This window comes from Marmota monax, unplaced genomic scaffold, assembly GCF_021218885.2.
Source record: "Marmota monax isolate L192 unplaced genomic scaffold, Marmota_monax_Labrador192_F-V1.1 WCK01_AAM20220418_F8-fsc01401, whole genome shotgun sequence".
Taxonomy (NCBI): Eukaryota; Metazoa; Chordata; class Mammalia; order Rodentia; family Sciuridae; genus Marmota; species Marmota monax.
In genome coordinates, this window is record NW_026692207.1 from 57,204 (window position 1) to 68,895 (window position 11,692).

General features: G+C 39.5%; 2 protein-coding genes across 2 annotated transcripts; one reads left to right on the forward strand and one right to left on the reverse strand.

Annotated features, from left to right (window-relative positions):
• Positions 1-1,935: 1,935 nt before the first annotated feature.
• LOC124085324 (E3 ubiquitin-protein ligase MARCHF5-like) lies at positions 1,936-3,588 on the reverse strand. The gene has a single exon (XM_046432923.2). It carries the CDS (start codon positions 3,443-3,445, stop codon positions 2,609-2,611), a length of 837 nt encoding a protein of 278 aa, XP_046288879.1. The 5' UTR covers positions 3,446-3,588; the 3' UTR covers positions 1,936-2,608.
• Positions 3,589-3,636: 48 nt separating this feature from the next.
• LOC124085328 (E3 ubiquitin-protein ligase RFWD3-like) lies at positions 3,637-11,680 on the forward strand. The gene is made up of 2 exons (XM_046432937.2): positions 3,637-3,780; positions 6,514-11,680. Exon 2 carries the CDS (start codon positions 6,644-6,646, stop codon positions 9,068-9,070), a length of 2,427 nt encoding a protein of 808 aa, XP_046288893.1. The 5' UTR covers positions 3,637-3,780; positions 6,514-6,643; the 3' UTR covers positions 9,071-11,680.
• Positions 11,681-11,692: the final 12 nt, after the last annotated feature.

Genomic DNA, 11,692 nt, shown 5'->3' on the forward strand with positions numbered 1-11,692 from the left:
AATGATGAACAATATTTTCAGCCACTTAAATGGAGATAACTTCTGCAAAGAATAGATTTCTAATAGTTGTTGAATTTTATAAAAGAGGTTTAAAACATTAAAGTTTCTGGAAATAACAAAAAAGCAATATGAAAATAAACTAGAAAACAAAATATACCCATCCATCTCAAAAGGCCACATCATCTCTTGAATTTGTACTCTGCTGCCTTTCCTTTACCTCTTCATTCTCTTTTTCCTAGAGTGTAAAAACAATAGCAATTAATAAACTACTTCTTAGGGCGTATTTTGTGCTGAAAGTGCCTCTGTTCCCTTCTCAGTTAATTGCAGATAGTCTTCTAAGTATTATCTGCATTTCAGTATGAAGAGAACTGTGGGGAAGAAAAGTTAAGTTACCTGGCAAAGGTCATATGCAGTTATGAAAAGCTGAATTAGGATCTGAACTCAGGTCCATCCAACTTTCAGTTTGCCTACGTTCTTTGTTGCTTCATGGCAGGGCAGGCCACCTTCCCGGAACAACTGGCACATGGTATTTCTTAAGCTAAGGCTCTATAAGTGTTCCATTCCAGGTCTAGAGGTCACTCTGGTCCCCAGGCACTTGTAGTTCCTTCTGCATAGCCTTAGAAACGCCTCCCTCCTGCCCTCAAAGGATTATAGTTGTTGCTTCTCTGGCCCTCCAGGGCCTTGATGCCAATAAACCCAAGAAGTTATTCCCCATCTTGGGCATTAAAGGAGTAAATAGGGAACTGTGTGCTTGCGTAACATTAATAAATGCTGCCTAGAAGCTGTTCTGTATAACAAAACTATGCAGGAAATGTCTACTTAATATATCTTTTCATATTGAAAATTAAAGAAAAGCCAATATATTTTATAATTACAGCTATATCACCTAAGATTTTGTATATAGTCATAGATTTTATATTTCCCCTTCAGAATGGTAGCAGTGTTCTTAATAAGACTCACTCAGTCAAATCTTCTTTTCTCCCCAAATAATTACAACTTTTAACATTCAACATCCATTCACATAAATGCCATACAACTCAAAATTAAGACATTTATACTACAGAATGACACCAGTCTTTAATTACTAAAATTAACAAATATTATTACAATCTAACATAGCTCAACCTATATATGCTACACTCCTAAAGAAAGTGGCCACTTATCAGTAAGAAACATTTACTATTATCATGCATTAGATACTGTGAACAAAATAATAATAAATAAATAGGGTTTTTATAACTACCTTTAAAAATTAATTTTAGCTAGTGAAAATAATTGAAAGACTATTCAGATTGCTGGACATTAAGATGGCCACTCTATTGAAAATGACTTAAAATAAATAATTACTTTTGAAAAGTGAACACAAAACTACTTAAACAATGATTATTAAGGTGCTAGCCTCAAATATGACAAGCAATTAAAATCTAAAAACATTAGTATTGGTTTTCTATAATAAACTGACAGAGTCAAAAACAGTGACCTCAATATTTACTCAGGACTTGTTTTCGTAATTATCTCCTCATTGACTGATATTAAAGCAAAGAGTTCAAGGCCTCACCTTGGTATACTCACTGCTGTTTTTCTATCTGCTGACACTAAATTATAAACACCGTAAGAGCTAGGACCAACTCTCTTAGTTCACCACTGTATCCAACAGCACTCTGTATAGTGCCTGGGGCAAATATGAGGTGATCAACAAATATCTGAATCAATGAAAGAGGAGAATAAAATAATTTTGACTTTTTTGTTTTCATTTTTTTTGCAAATCATTCTCTGTTTAACTACTATAAACTGGCAGCTCTAATTTCTACAAATATGGATTTAAAAATCTTACTCCAGAGATCAAAGGATCTGATCTCTCTCTCACACACACACACATCCTCACACACACACAAATATATACACACACTATAATCAAGACTACATGAGTCAAAATTACATTATGAATTATGAGATGTCAACATTGTATAAATAAAATTTAATAGTGAAAAAGTGATCTGGAAGCCCTGTGAACTTTTACCCTACACATTTGGAGGACATCACATGAGTTAAGGAAAACACAACAAAATTTCATTTGTTCAGATAATTATTTGATGTTTACATACATTTTTGGTTTGTTACTTATTCATAACTAATTTACATTTCCTCAAATTAACATGTGTTCCTGTTTCGCAAGTAATCAAATTATGTCGGTGAGAAAAATCTTCATAGTACCTTCATTAAGTTGCTGATTCTAAGAAAACACTGAACATGAACATGTACAAAAGAGGCATTAGAATAAAACAGCATGTGCATTTTTAATATTTGTACAGTCTGATCTTTACATATCTGGACAAAATATGAACAAACTCAGGTTTACCATGCTAAGATAATGGTTTAGATGACTGCCACAAAAGAAGTACACACAAAACCATGAAAACGAATCACATCCTTAGGTTCCGTGATTACTGAGAGGATTTCCCCTGCCCTAAGTGCTTTATTATATTTCTTAAAAATATAGGAGCAGCAGCTTATAACAAGTCTCCACTAGTGCATTAATGATGGAATCAAAACGACACAACAGACTCATAAGGATGAGAGGACTGCAGAACAAACAGAAGTCACAGTTTTATGCTTCTTCTTGCTCTGGATAATTTAGAATTTTGCGGTGTGCCTGACGTAAATATTGCTGCTGTTTGAAGTAAACCTTAAATGCTCCTTTTATGGCAACAAAAGCAATTCCACCCAAGATTGTCCTTTGTAAATTAGAGTTAACACTACTGAACATCAGTTTACCAACTATTGTCGCAATAGTAGGAAAGACAGGGGCTCCACACAAAATTCGGGTAGCAGAGACATGATCTGCTAAAGGATTACCTTCGGCTGGAATTCGGGGAACAGGACAACCAATCCCTGGAAATATACTGTTCAAAATTTGTAGTTTATTTGAGTATTTGCGCCATAGTCTAAGCACATAATCCTCCCAGCGAATCATCTTGCCTAATATCAGCATGACAGGAATAGTAGGAAGTCCAATTAAAAGAAATAAAGGATCAGCTCTCTCCATAACATCCAGCCCTTCTTTATGGCCTACAACCTGCATCACTGTTACTGCTCCGTAAGTCACAGCTGTCCAATAGATAGAGCCAACCATTATTCCTGCTGCAGCAAATGGACAAGCTTTTGAGATCAGTCTATCTGCAAGATCCAAGACATAAACAACTGGACCCAACTTTGGAAAAACTATTAAGTATTCAGCATTGCACTGAGGACATGCCACTCTGGCTGTACTGTTTCCTCTTTGTTTTTCATCAACCCAGCGCTGCAGACAAGCCTGATGAACCCATTTGGTAGATCCTAGGCACCTGCATGGTCTCACCCATTCAGCTGTTCTATCATCTTCATCAGTGGCAAAACAAACCCAGCAACTTCTGTCCAGCATCTGCTGTAAGGCTTGGTCCGGCATCTTCCGCGGAGCCGGCGCACTTGGCGCTCCCCAGCGGACCCGGTTGGTGCCCGGCCCAGGGACAATAGCACTGAGAGGCGGCGGAGTAGGCCTCAGTCCCGCGGCAGCCGCGGACCCGCCACCCAGCCTCCCGGGGCGGCTCCGCGAGGCCGGCGGCAGCGGCGGGCGGCCAGCGGGCGTCCGGAGGAGGTGGTGGGCAGCGAGGAGGAGGAGCCTGGGGCTGGGAGGCGGCGATCGCGGCCCGAGTTCCTGCCGGTCGGCCCGGGGTTCCGGTCCATGGACCGCGGGCGCCGAGTGCCGAGTTGCTGCCGACGGAGGAGCTACCTCTCTGTGAGGTAAGGAAAATGCCTGATTCTTAAGAGAGAAAAATAAGTTTGGAAATAGTACACTGGTCAGTTTAAATTTGTCACCATCCCACAGAAAAAATAAAAGCACTAATGACTATCAACACTGCTAGCTGTGGAGTAAGTTATTGCAGATAAATGACTTCTTTCTGTGAAGACAGATCTTGTAAACATGGCAAAGCAAAGAAACGTGGGATTCTCTGCATGTGAAATTCAGAGAAGCTCTTGGTACCAGTGACTTTTTCATCTGCCAAACACAAAATAGCACTAGCCTGACCTTCATCACAAAGGAATCTCTGTTCAGTAGACTAGGAACGTCCACAAAAGTACCAGAGCTGGGTGCTCTATGCCTCTTGTGTATGCCACTTGTGCACGTGATCTTTCTGGCAAATCAGCCACAGCAATGGTGAAATGAGAACATGTACTCCATCCTCTCATATGCCTAGGGATAGAGTACTTTATGCACAATCAGACATCCAATAAATGTTGACTAAAAAAATGATTAGCATAACATAATAAAAATGTAACATTGTACTATTTCTCTTTCATAATGGCATGCCATCTACAAAATATATAAAATATAAACTGGTGGAATTATATATTTCCTCTACAAAAATTAGACTGTGAAAGGAGAAGCTTTTTAGAAATATGAGTAATGCAATAACTAACACATTTCAAATTATCCACAAGCTTATATAAAGATTATCAATGATAAGTATCTTCTCAAACTCCAGAAGGATTATCTCTTTGTAGTTTCATGTGTAATAAATGGTTTAGTTTTTTAAGTATAATACAGATGAAGTTATGCTTTATGCATGGTTTTACATTTTTTTCTCTAATGTGTCTAAGATCCTCCCAGATAGAACAGTACCTCATTGCATTCGGCATTCAAGAGTACAGATGCTTTAAGCTATTGTTATAGATTTGCTATATCCCCAGCCCTATTTATTTATTTATTAGCCGATGAGGCTACCCTCAAATTTGTAATCTTCCTGCCTCAGTCTCTTGAGTAGCTGGAACTACAAGCAGGTGCCATCACACCCAGATTCCTCTAATTTTTTAATGTAGTTAAAATACATTAATAACTTTCCTAGTGTACAATCATTATTGCGTTCCTGGGACTAATGCTACCTGTTGATAATGAATTCAATTTGAAAATATTTTACATGATGTTCTATATGTATGTTTATAAGGTAGATTGGCCTATAGTGGTCATTCTACATGTATGTGTGGTTGTTGTCAATTTTAGAATCCCATGGAATAATAAATGAGCTGGAATGGTTTCATCTACTTATTTATAGTAGGGATTAACTAGTTTTTAAAGATTTAAGATACAAAGCCCATAAAATTGTCCAGGACTTGTATCTTCCAGGGTATTTTTTTAAAATAATTTTGTCAACTTCGAAGACAATATTATTACTCTCTTTAGGTTTTCTACCACCTTCTGAAATAATCTTGATAATTTATATTTTTCTAGGAAAAATGTTTCTTTTCAGAAAGTTATGAATTTGTTATTTAAGGTCAAAGATTGTACACACTTTTTTAATTTCCCCCAAACTGGTACCTAAGGCTTCTCTTCCTTATTTCAGAAGTGTATTTGCAACTTTTCTTTTTTTTTTTTTTTCTGATCAGACTTAACAAGGGTTTTGTCTTCTTCATACACTACCTCAAAGAAGTAGCTTTGGGGTTTGTACACAAAGTCCATCGTTTGAGGTCCCCCCACCCCTGTTTCTGTGTCCTTAATTCAGTTTATTATCTCCTAGTGCTTTTTTAAAGATGTATTTACTGCTTCTTTTCTTAATTACTAAATCTTTTAACACCTTGCTATTTCAAATAAGTGGACAAAGGCTGTAAAATCCTCTAAGTGCCACTTCAGCCATATTCAATAAGTATTAATTGGAAGAGCTTTTGTCTTTTAAACTCATAGATGGTTTATAGTTTGTCTTTATTTCCTCTTTAACCCAAGAGTTATTTAAAGAACTGTGTATTTTTTCCCCAGATGGATGGATTATGGTAGATGGATTCACCATTTGTTATTATTTAATTTTAAAGTATTTTGTTCAGAAATATAGATTCTGGTTTCTACTCTTTAGATTTTATGGAATTTTTCCCAGTAGACAAATACAGGATCAAATTTTCTGAGTGGTCCAGAGATTAAATAAAATAAACTCACTATTTTATAAATAAAATTTTTGTAAGTATCTAAGATATATATATATATATATATATATATATATATACACACACACATATATATGTATATGAATATATATATATATATATATATATATATATATATATATATATGAATCAAGATTATCAAATGTATTTTAAAATTTTGTTGCCTGGATTTATTAATTTTTTTGAAAACTTGTATTAAATTTTCATACCATGACTATGGTTATTCCTGTCTCCTTCTAGTTCCATCATTTTGGGTTTTTGTTATTTGTTGTTGAGATTTTGCTGTTTTGGTTTGCTTTCTGTTTTACAATTTTGTCCTGCCTACAATTTCATGACTATTGAACGTTTTTGTCAAATTTTTTGTATTACTTTGCTCTCGGATGTCATGTATTTTAACAGCAGAAATTTGGACTTTTTCTTTAAAACTCTAAAATTTGTTATTATTTATTTATTTACTTATTCATTTGTCCTATTGTTTTGGTACCAGGGCACTTACCACTGAGTCACATCCCCAGACCTTTTTATTTTTTTCTTTTGAAACAGAGCCTCGAGGCGGGGCGCTTGAGCTGCTCGGGAAGTGGTGGTTGGTGCGGGAGCGTAGGTAGTTCTGCTGAGGTAAGGACTGGGAAAGTCGCGGTCTCGGGAGCCGGACCGCGTCGTTCCGGCATCAGTGATGGCTCAAGAAGCAATGGACTATGATCTTCAGGTGCAGTTAGATCATGCTACAGAACAGCTTGCTCCCACTGAAGTGGTCAGCAGCCAAGGGAGACCACCCCTCCTTCAACCTGTTCCTGTTGAAGGAGTCAGCAATCAAGAAAGACCACCCCTGCTCCATCCTGTTCCTGCTGAAGGAGTCAGCAGCCAAGAAAGACCATCCCTTCTCCATCCTGTTCCTGTTGAAGGAGTCAACAGCCATGGGGGACCACCCCTCCCCCAGCCTGCTCCTGCTGAAGGAGTCAGCAGCCAGGGGGTACTACCCCTGCTCCACCCTGCTCCACACATATCCATTGACCTGACTGAGGAAGTGGAACTCTCAGAAGATAATGTGCAGAACATTAATCCTGGGGCTTCAGAAGAGCATAGACAGGGATCTGGTGCTAACCATACTCTCCAAGCAGCTTCCTTGGATTCAATGAACAGCTTCATCAGTGGGCTGCAGAGACTTCATGGAATGCTGGAATTTCTGAGACCTCCACCTTCAGACCAAAGTGTGGGGCCAGTGAGAGCAAGAAGGAGGAGGGGGTCCACTTCTCGGAGGGCAAGAGCTTCAGGGTCTCAGAGGACCGACAATGCCAGGTTGAGAGCACCACTGGATGCTTACTTTCAGGTGAGCAGGACCCAGCCTCACTTTCCAGCTGCATCTTATGATTCAGAGACTAGGGATCCTGTACCTGAAGACTTGCCAGTGTCAAGCAGTTCTGATTCTGACAGTGAGAGCTCTGCAGAGTATGAAGAGGTTGTTGTCCCTGCAGAAGAGACTGAAGCTGTCATTTCAGAAGAGCAACTGGGAGATGTCTCAGCAGACCAAGAAGTTACATTTATCAGTGGAGACAAGACCCTTCCCAAACAGCAGTCTCCCCAGAAATCCAATCCTACTCTACCTTCTGCTTCTACGGATGAAGAAGAAGGGGATACTTGCACAATATGTTTGGAACAGTGGACCAATGCTGGCGACCACCGGCTCTCAGCATTACACTGTGGGCACCTCTTTGGGTATAGATGCATTTCTAAGTGGCTTAAAGGACAAGCACGAAAATGTCACCAGTGCAACAAGAAAGCCAAGCACAATGACATCATTGTCCTTTATGCCCGAACCCTCAGAGCTTTGGACACCAGTGAACAAGAGCGGGTGAAAAGTGCTTTACTGAAGGAGCAAATGCTCAGAAAGCAGGCTGAGTTAGAGTCTGCACAGTGCCGACTTCAACTTCAAGTTCTCACTGATGAATGCACTAAACTTCACAGTAGCATCCAGGATTTGCAAAAACTTGTTATACAGCATCGAGATCAGATTGCACAGCAACCCGGGAGCTCCCAGGCAAGTTTCCTAAACTGCCTGCCCTCCAGCCAGGGCCAGCACAAGTACCACTTCCAAAACACCTTCACAGTATCTCAGACAGGAAACTGCCGAATCATGGCATACTGTGATGCTATGAGCTGCCTGGTGATATCACAGCCTTCTCCTCAGGCTTCCTTCCTTCCAGGCTTTGGTGTTAAGATGTTGAGTACTGCCAACATGAAAAGCAGTCAGTATATTCCAATGCATGGCAAACAGATCCGAGGACTGGCTTTTAGTAGTCGTTCCAAAGGCTTGCTGCTCTCTGCTTCTCTAGACAATACTATTAAACTGACTAGCCTGGAGACCAATACTGTTGTCCAGACTTACAATACCAGACGTCCTGTCTGGAGCTGTTGCTGGTGCCATGATGAAAACAATTACATCTATGCCGGACTAGCCAATGGTTCGATTCTAGTCTATGACCTGAGAAACACAAGTTGTCATATGCAGGAGTTAGTACCTCAGAAGGCCAGATGCCCACTGGTATCTCTTTCATATATACCGAGAGCTGCCTCTGCTGTATTTCCATATGGTGGGGTGCTAGCTGGAACATTGGAGAATGCTTCCTTCTGGGAGCTAAAAGTGGGCTTCTCTCATTGGCCTCATGTGCTGCCCTTAGAGCCAGGGGGCTATGTAGACTTTCAGATGGAGAGCCGCACCCGACACTGTCTTGTGACCTACAGGCCTGATAAAAACCACAACACCCTACGAAGTGTGCTGCTGGAAATGTCCTACAAACTGGATGATGCTGGAGAACCAATTTGTTCCTGCCACCCTGTGCAAACATTCTTTGGGGGACCCACTTGCAAACTATTGACCAAGAGTGCTATTTTTCAAAGCCCAGAGAATGATGGTAGCATCCTGGTGTGTACTGGGGATGAAGCATCAAACTCTGCTCTGCTGTGGGATGCTGGCAGTGGCTCATTGCTACAGGACCTGCAGACTGATCAGCCTGTTTTGGATATCTGCCCATTTGAGGTGAACCATAACAGCTACTTGGCTACCTTAACAGAGAAGACTGTCCACTTCTATAAGTGGGAGTGACCTTGGTCTTAAGACCCTTCAGACAGGCTGCTGGTTAACTTTAAATGTTGTTTGCTATTACCTAGCAGCCCTGAACAATATCCCTGCTTATTGTCTGCAAGCTAGAATTTGAGGATCATGGTTCATTTGGATTAGTATGATTCTAGAAATCCAGATCACCAAAACACTATGGATTGTGTATCTGCTATGTCCATCCAAGGAGTGACTGGTATTCCATCTATACTATCCATTTCTCAGGTTATAAGCTTTCATGAATCTTTCATAAATCTTTGCTTTAGAGAGTCCTCTTAGTAGTCATTTAGGACAGGAGGATGCACCAAACATTTTCTGGGGGATATGATGTCCACCTGAGTCATTTTGTCTATTGGGCTAATTGCCTTATTGTGTTGCATCCTAAGGGGCTAACCCGCTTCCTGCTTAGTGGATGCAAAAGTCTTTTTTCTGTTGAACATAAGAGGGCACTGTAGAACCTTGTGTAGAATTTGATTTATTTTAAGCTTATAGGCTCATTAACCTTTTATTAACTAGATGCTCTTGTCCCCAACAGAAGCGTGTGGTAGTACACATCTGGTATACTTTATTGTATCAGTAGTCATGTTCCAGGCACATAGTGCTAAGGCGTTCATTAAGTCGAACAATAGACATGGCTAATGAGCAGTATGGGGCCTTGGCTAATGCTGAATATATTAAGCTTATTGCATTGTTAGACTAAGGAAAGGGACCAATTGTTGGAGCATTCTTTTCCAGATAGATTAGAAACTCGGGATTGGTTATCTAAGCCAGTGTTTCAAGACTACTATTCTTCCCTTCTGCTAGAAAAGGATCAAGGCTTTTTACTTGAATCTCCCCTAATATCAGATCAGGATCTAGGAACTAAAGAGAGCAAGAAAACCTGTTCAGATTGTTGTGGAGAAAAGAAGGGCTTGTTTTTCTCCCATTTTCATAAGAGTTCCTATCTGAATAAAGCCAATTCCTCAAAGTGAAGGGGTTTTTGAGCATGTTTATAATACCTAAGTAAAGGCTTCCCCACTTGAAACATGTTTCTGTTCAAGTTTCTCTGATTTGTCTCCCTAACCTTTTCTGTTCAAGTTTCTCTGATTTGTCTCCCTAACCTTAGTAAAATGATTACTCTCAGGAAGATAATTAGTGGTTGGAGACCTATGGGGATGACAGGGAAAGCACTCACCAACTCTCATTGCCCAACATTAGGATCCACTCTCAGGTTGTATTTGTCTGCTTTGCCTCAGGCTTTTCTGGGAAATCACTGTCCATAGCAGTACATTCCTGAAGGTATGGGCAGATCAATATTCTTGGGAGCACATGGCTAATAATGTGATTTTCTTAATTAAATAATTTGAAGAGGACTTTTCTTCTTCTTCCTTTTTTTTTTTTTTTTTTTTTTTTTAATAAAACAGTTCTTATCTGTCAATTCCTTAGTTGTTTCCAGGATTTTCTTACCATCAAGGGATTGATAGAGTAGATTTTCCCGGAAGTTCTAATGGTGTCTTTTAATGAAAGCTTTCTGTTAGAGGGTATCTTTCAAAAACCCAATGTATACAGCCTAGGAAAAGCCCCTTTTTCTCAAGAGGAGAGACTCCTTTTGATATGTTGATGATTAAGAGAGCTACCCTGGGGCTGGGGATGTGGCTCAAGCCTGGGTTCGATCCTCAGCACCACATACAAACGAAGATATTGTGTCCGCCAAAAACTAAAAAATAAATAAATATTAAAAAATTCTCTCTCTCTCTCTCTCTCTCTCTCTCTTTAAAAAAAAAAGAGAGAGAGAGAGAGCTACCCTGGCCTAGTGCCTCAGTGGCAGAATGGGATTTGAATTAAAAACTAGGAACACATGTAGCTTCAGCACATTACCACAGAAAGGATGTAGACATCAGGCAATGGCCACTTTTCTCTTGAGGCCAGGGCAGTGTTAGGATTTGACTTGCCTTGAAGTAACTTAACTAATGCTGATTGATTCTCCCAAGATTAGGAACCAGGGAATATATTACCAGGGAAGTTGCAAAAATATCAAATCATAGCAGTCTCTGAATTTCTTTAGTAAATTCAAGTTTGGTGGGGTGGGTGAATGGGGGGGGTCAAACCCAGCACTTCATAAATGCTAAGCATTCGCTTTACTACTTTGCTCTATCCTAAGCCTAAATTTTTATGTTTTAGAAGCAAAGTCACATGACTGACTGATTTTTCTAACAAGAAAACCTTACCCCACTTCCTATCCCCATCCCCACGCACAGTTGTAGGAGATCTCATCTATAGACCCAAACTGTACTCTCCTAAGCACATCAGGGTGTTTGTTCTACCATGTTCCTTCTTCATCCCATATCTAAGGTTTTCCCATTTAAGGGTGTGGGGTTAAATTCAAAATGATCTTGTTTTTGTATATATCCTTACACCTGCTTTGAAAATAGGGCAATGGGACTTCTGTTTGTTCAAATTCTGTATGTTTGTTTGTTTGTTTGTTTTTACACAAAAGGTGCACAACTTTTCATTTCTCTGGTTGTACATGATTTAGAGTCATACCATTCATGCAATCATACAAATTCTATATTTTTTATGTTTATGTTTTGTATTTTAAAGTTAATATGAAAATAAAAGTTTGCCACGTGT

Excerpts from the sequence above, each read along its gene's own strand:
- LOC124085324 (XM_046432923.2), bottom strand. The coding sequence starts at position 3,445 with ATGCCGGACCAAGCCTTACAGCAGATGCTGGACAGAAGTTGCTGGGTT.
- LOC124085328 (XM_046432937.2), top strand. The coding sequence starts at position 6,644 with ATGGCTCAAGAAGCAATGGACTATGATCTTCAGGTGCAGTTAGATCAT.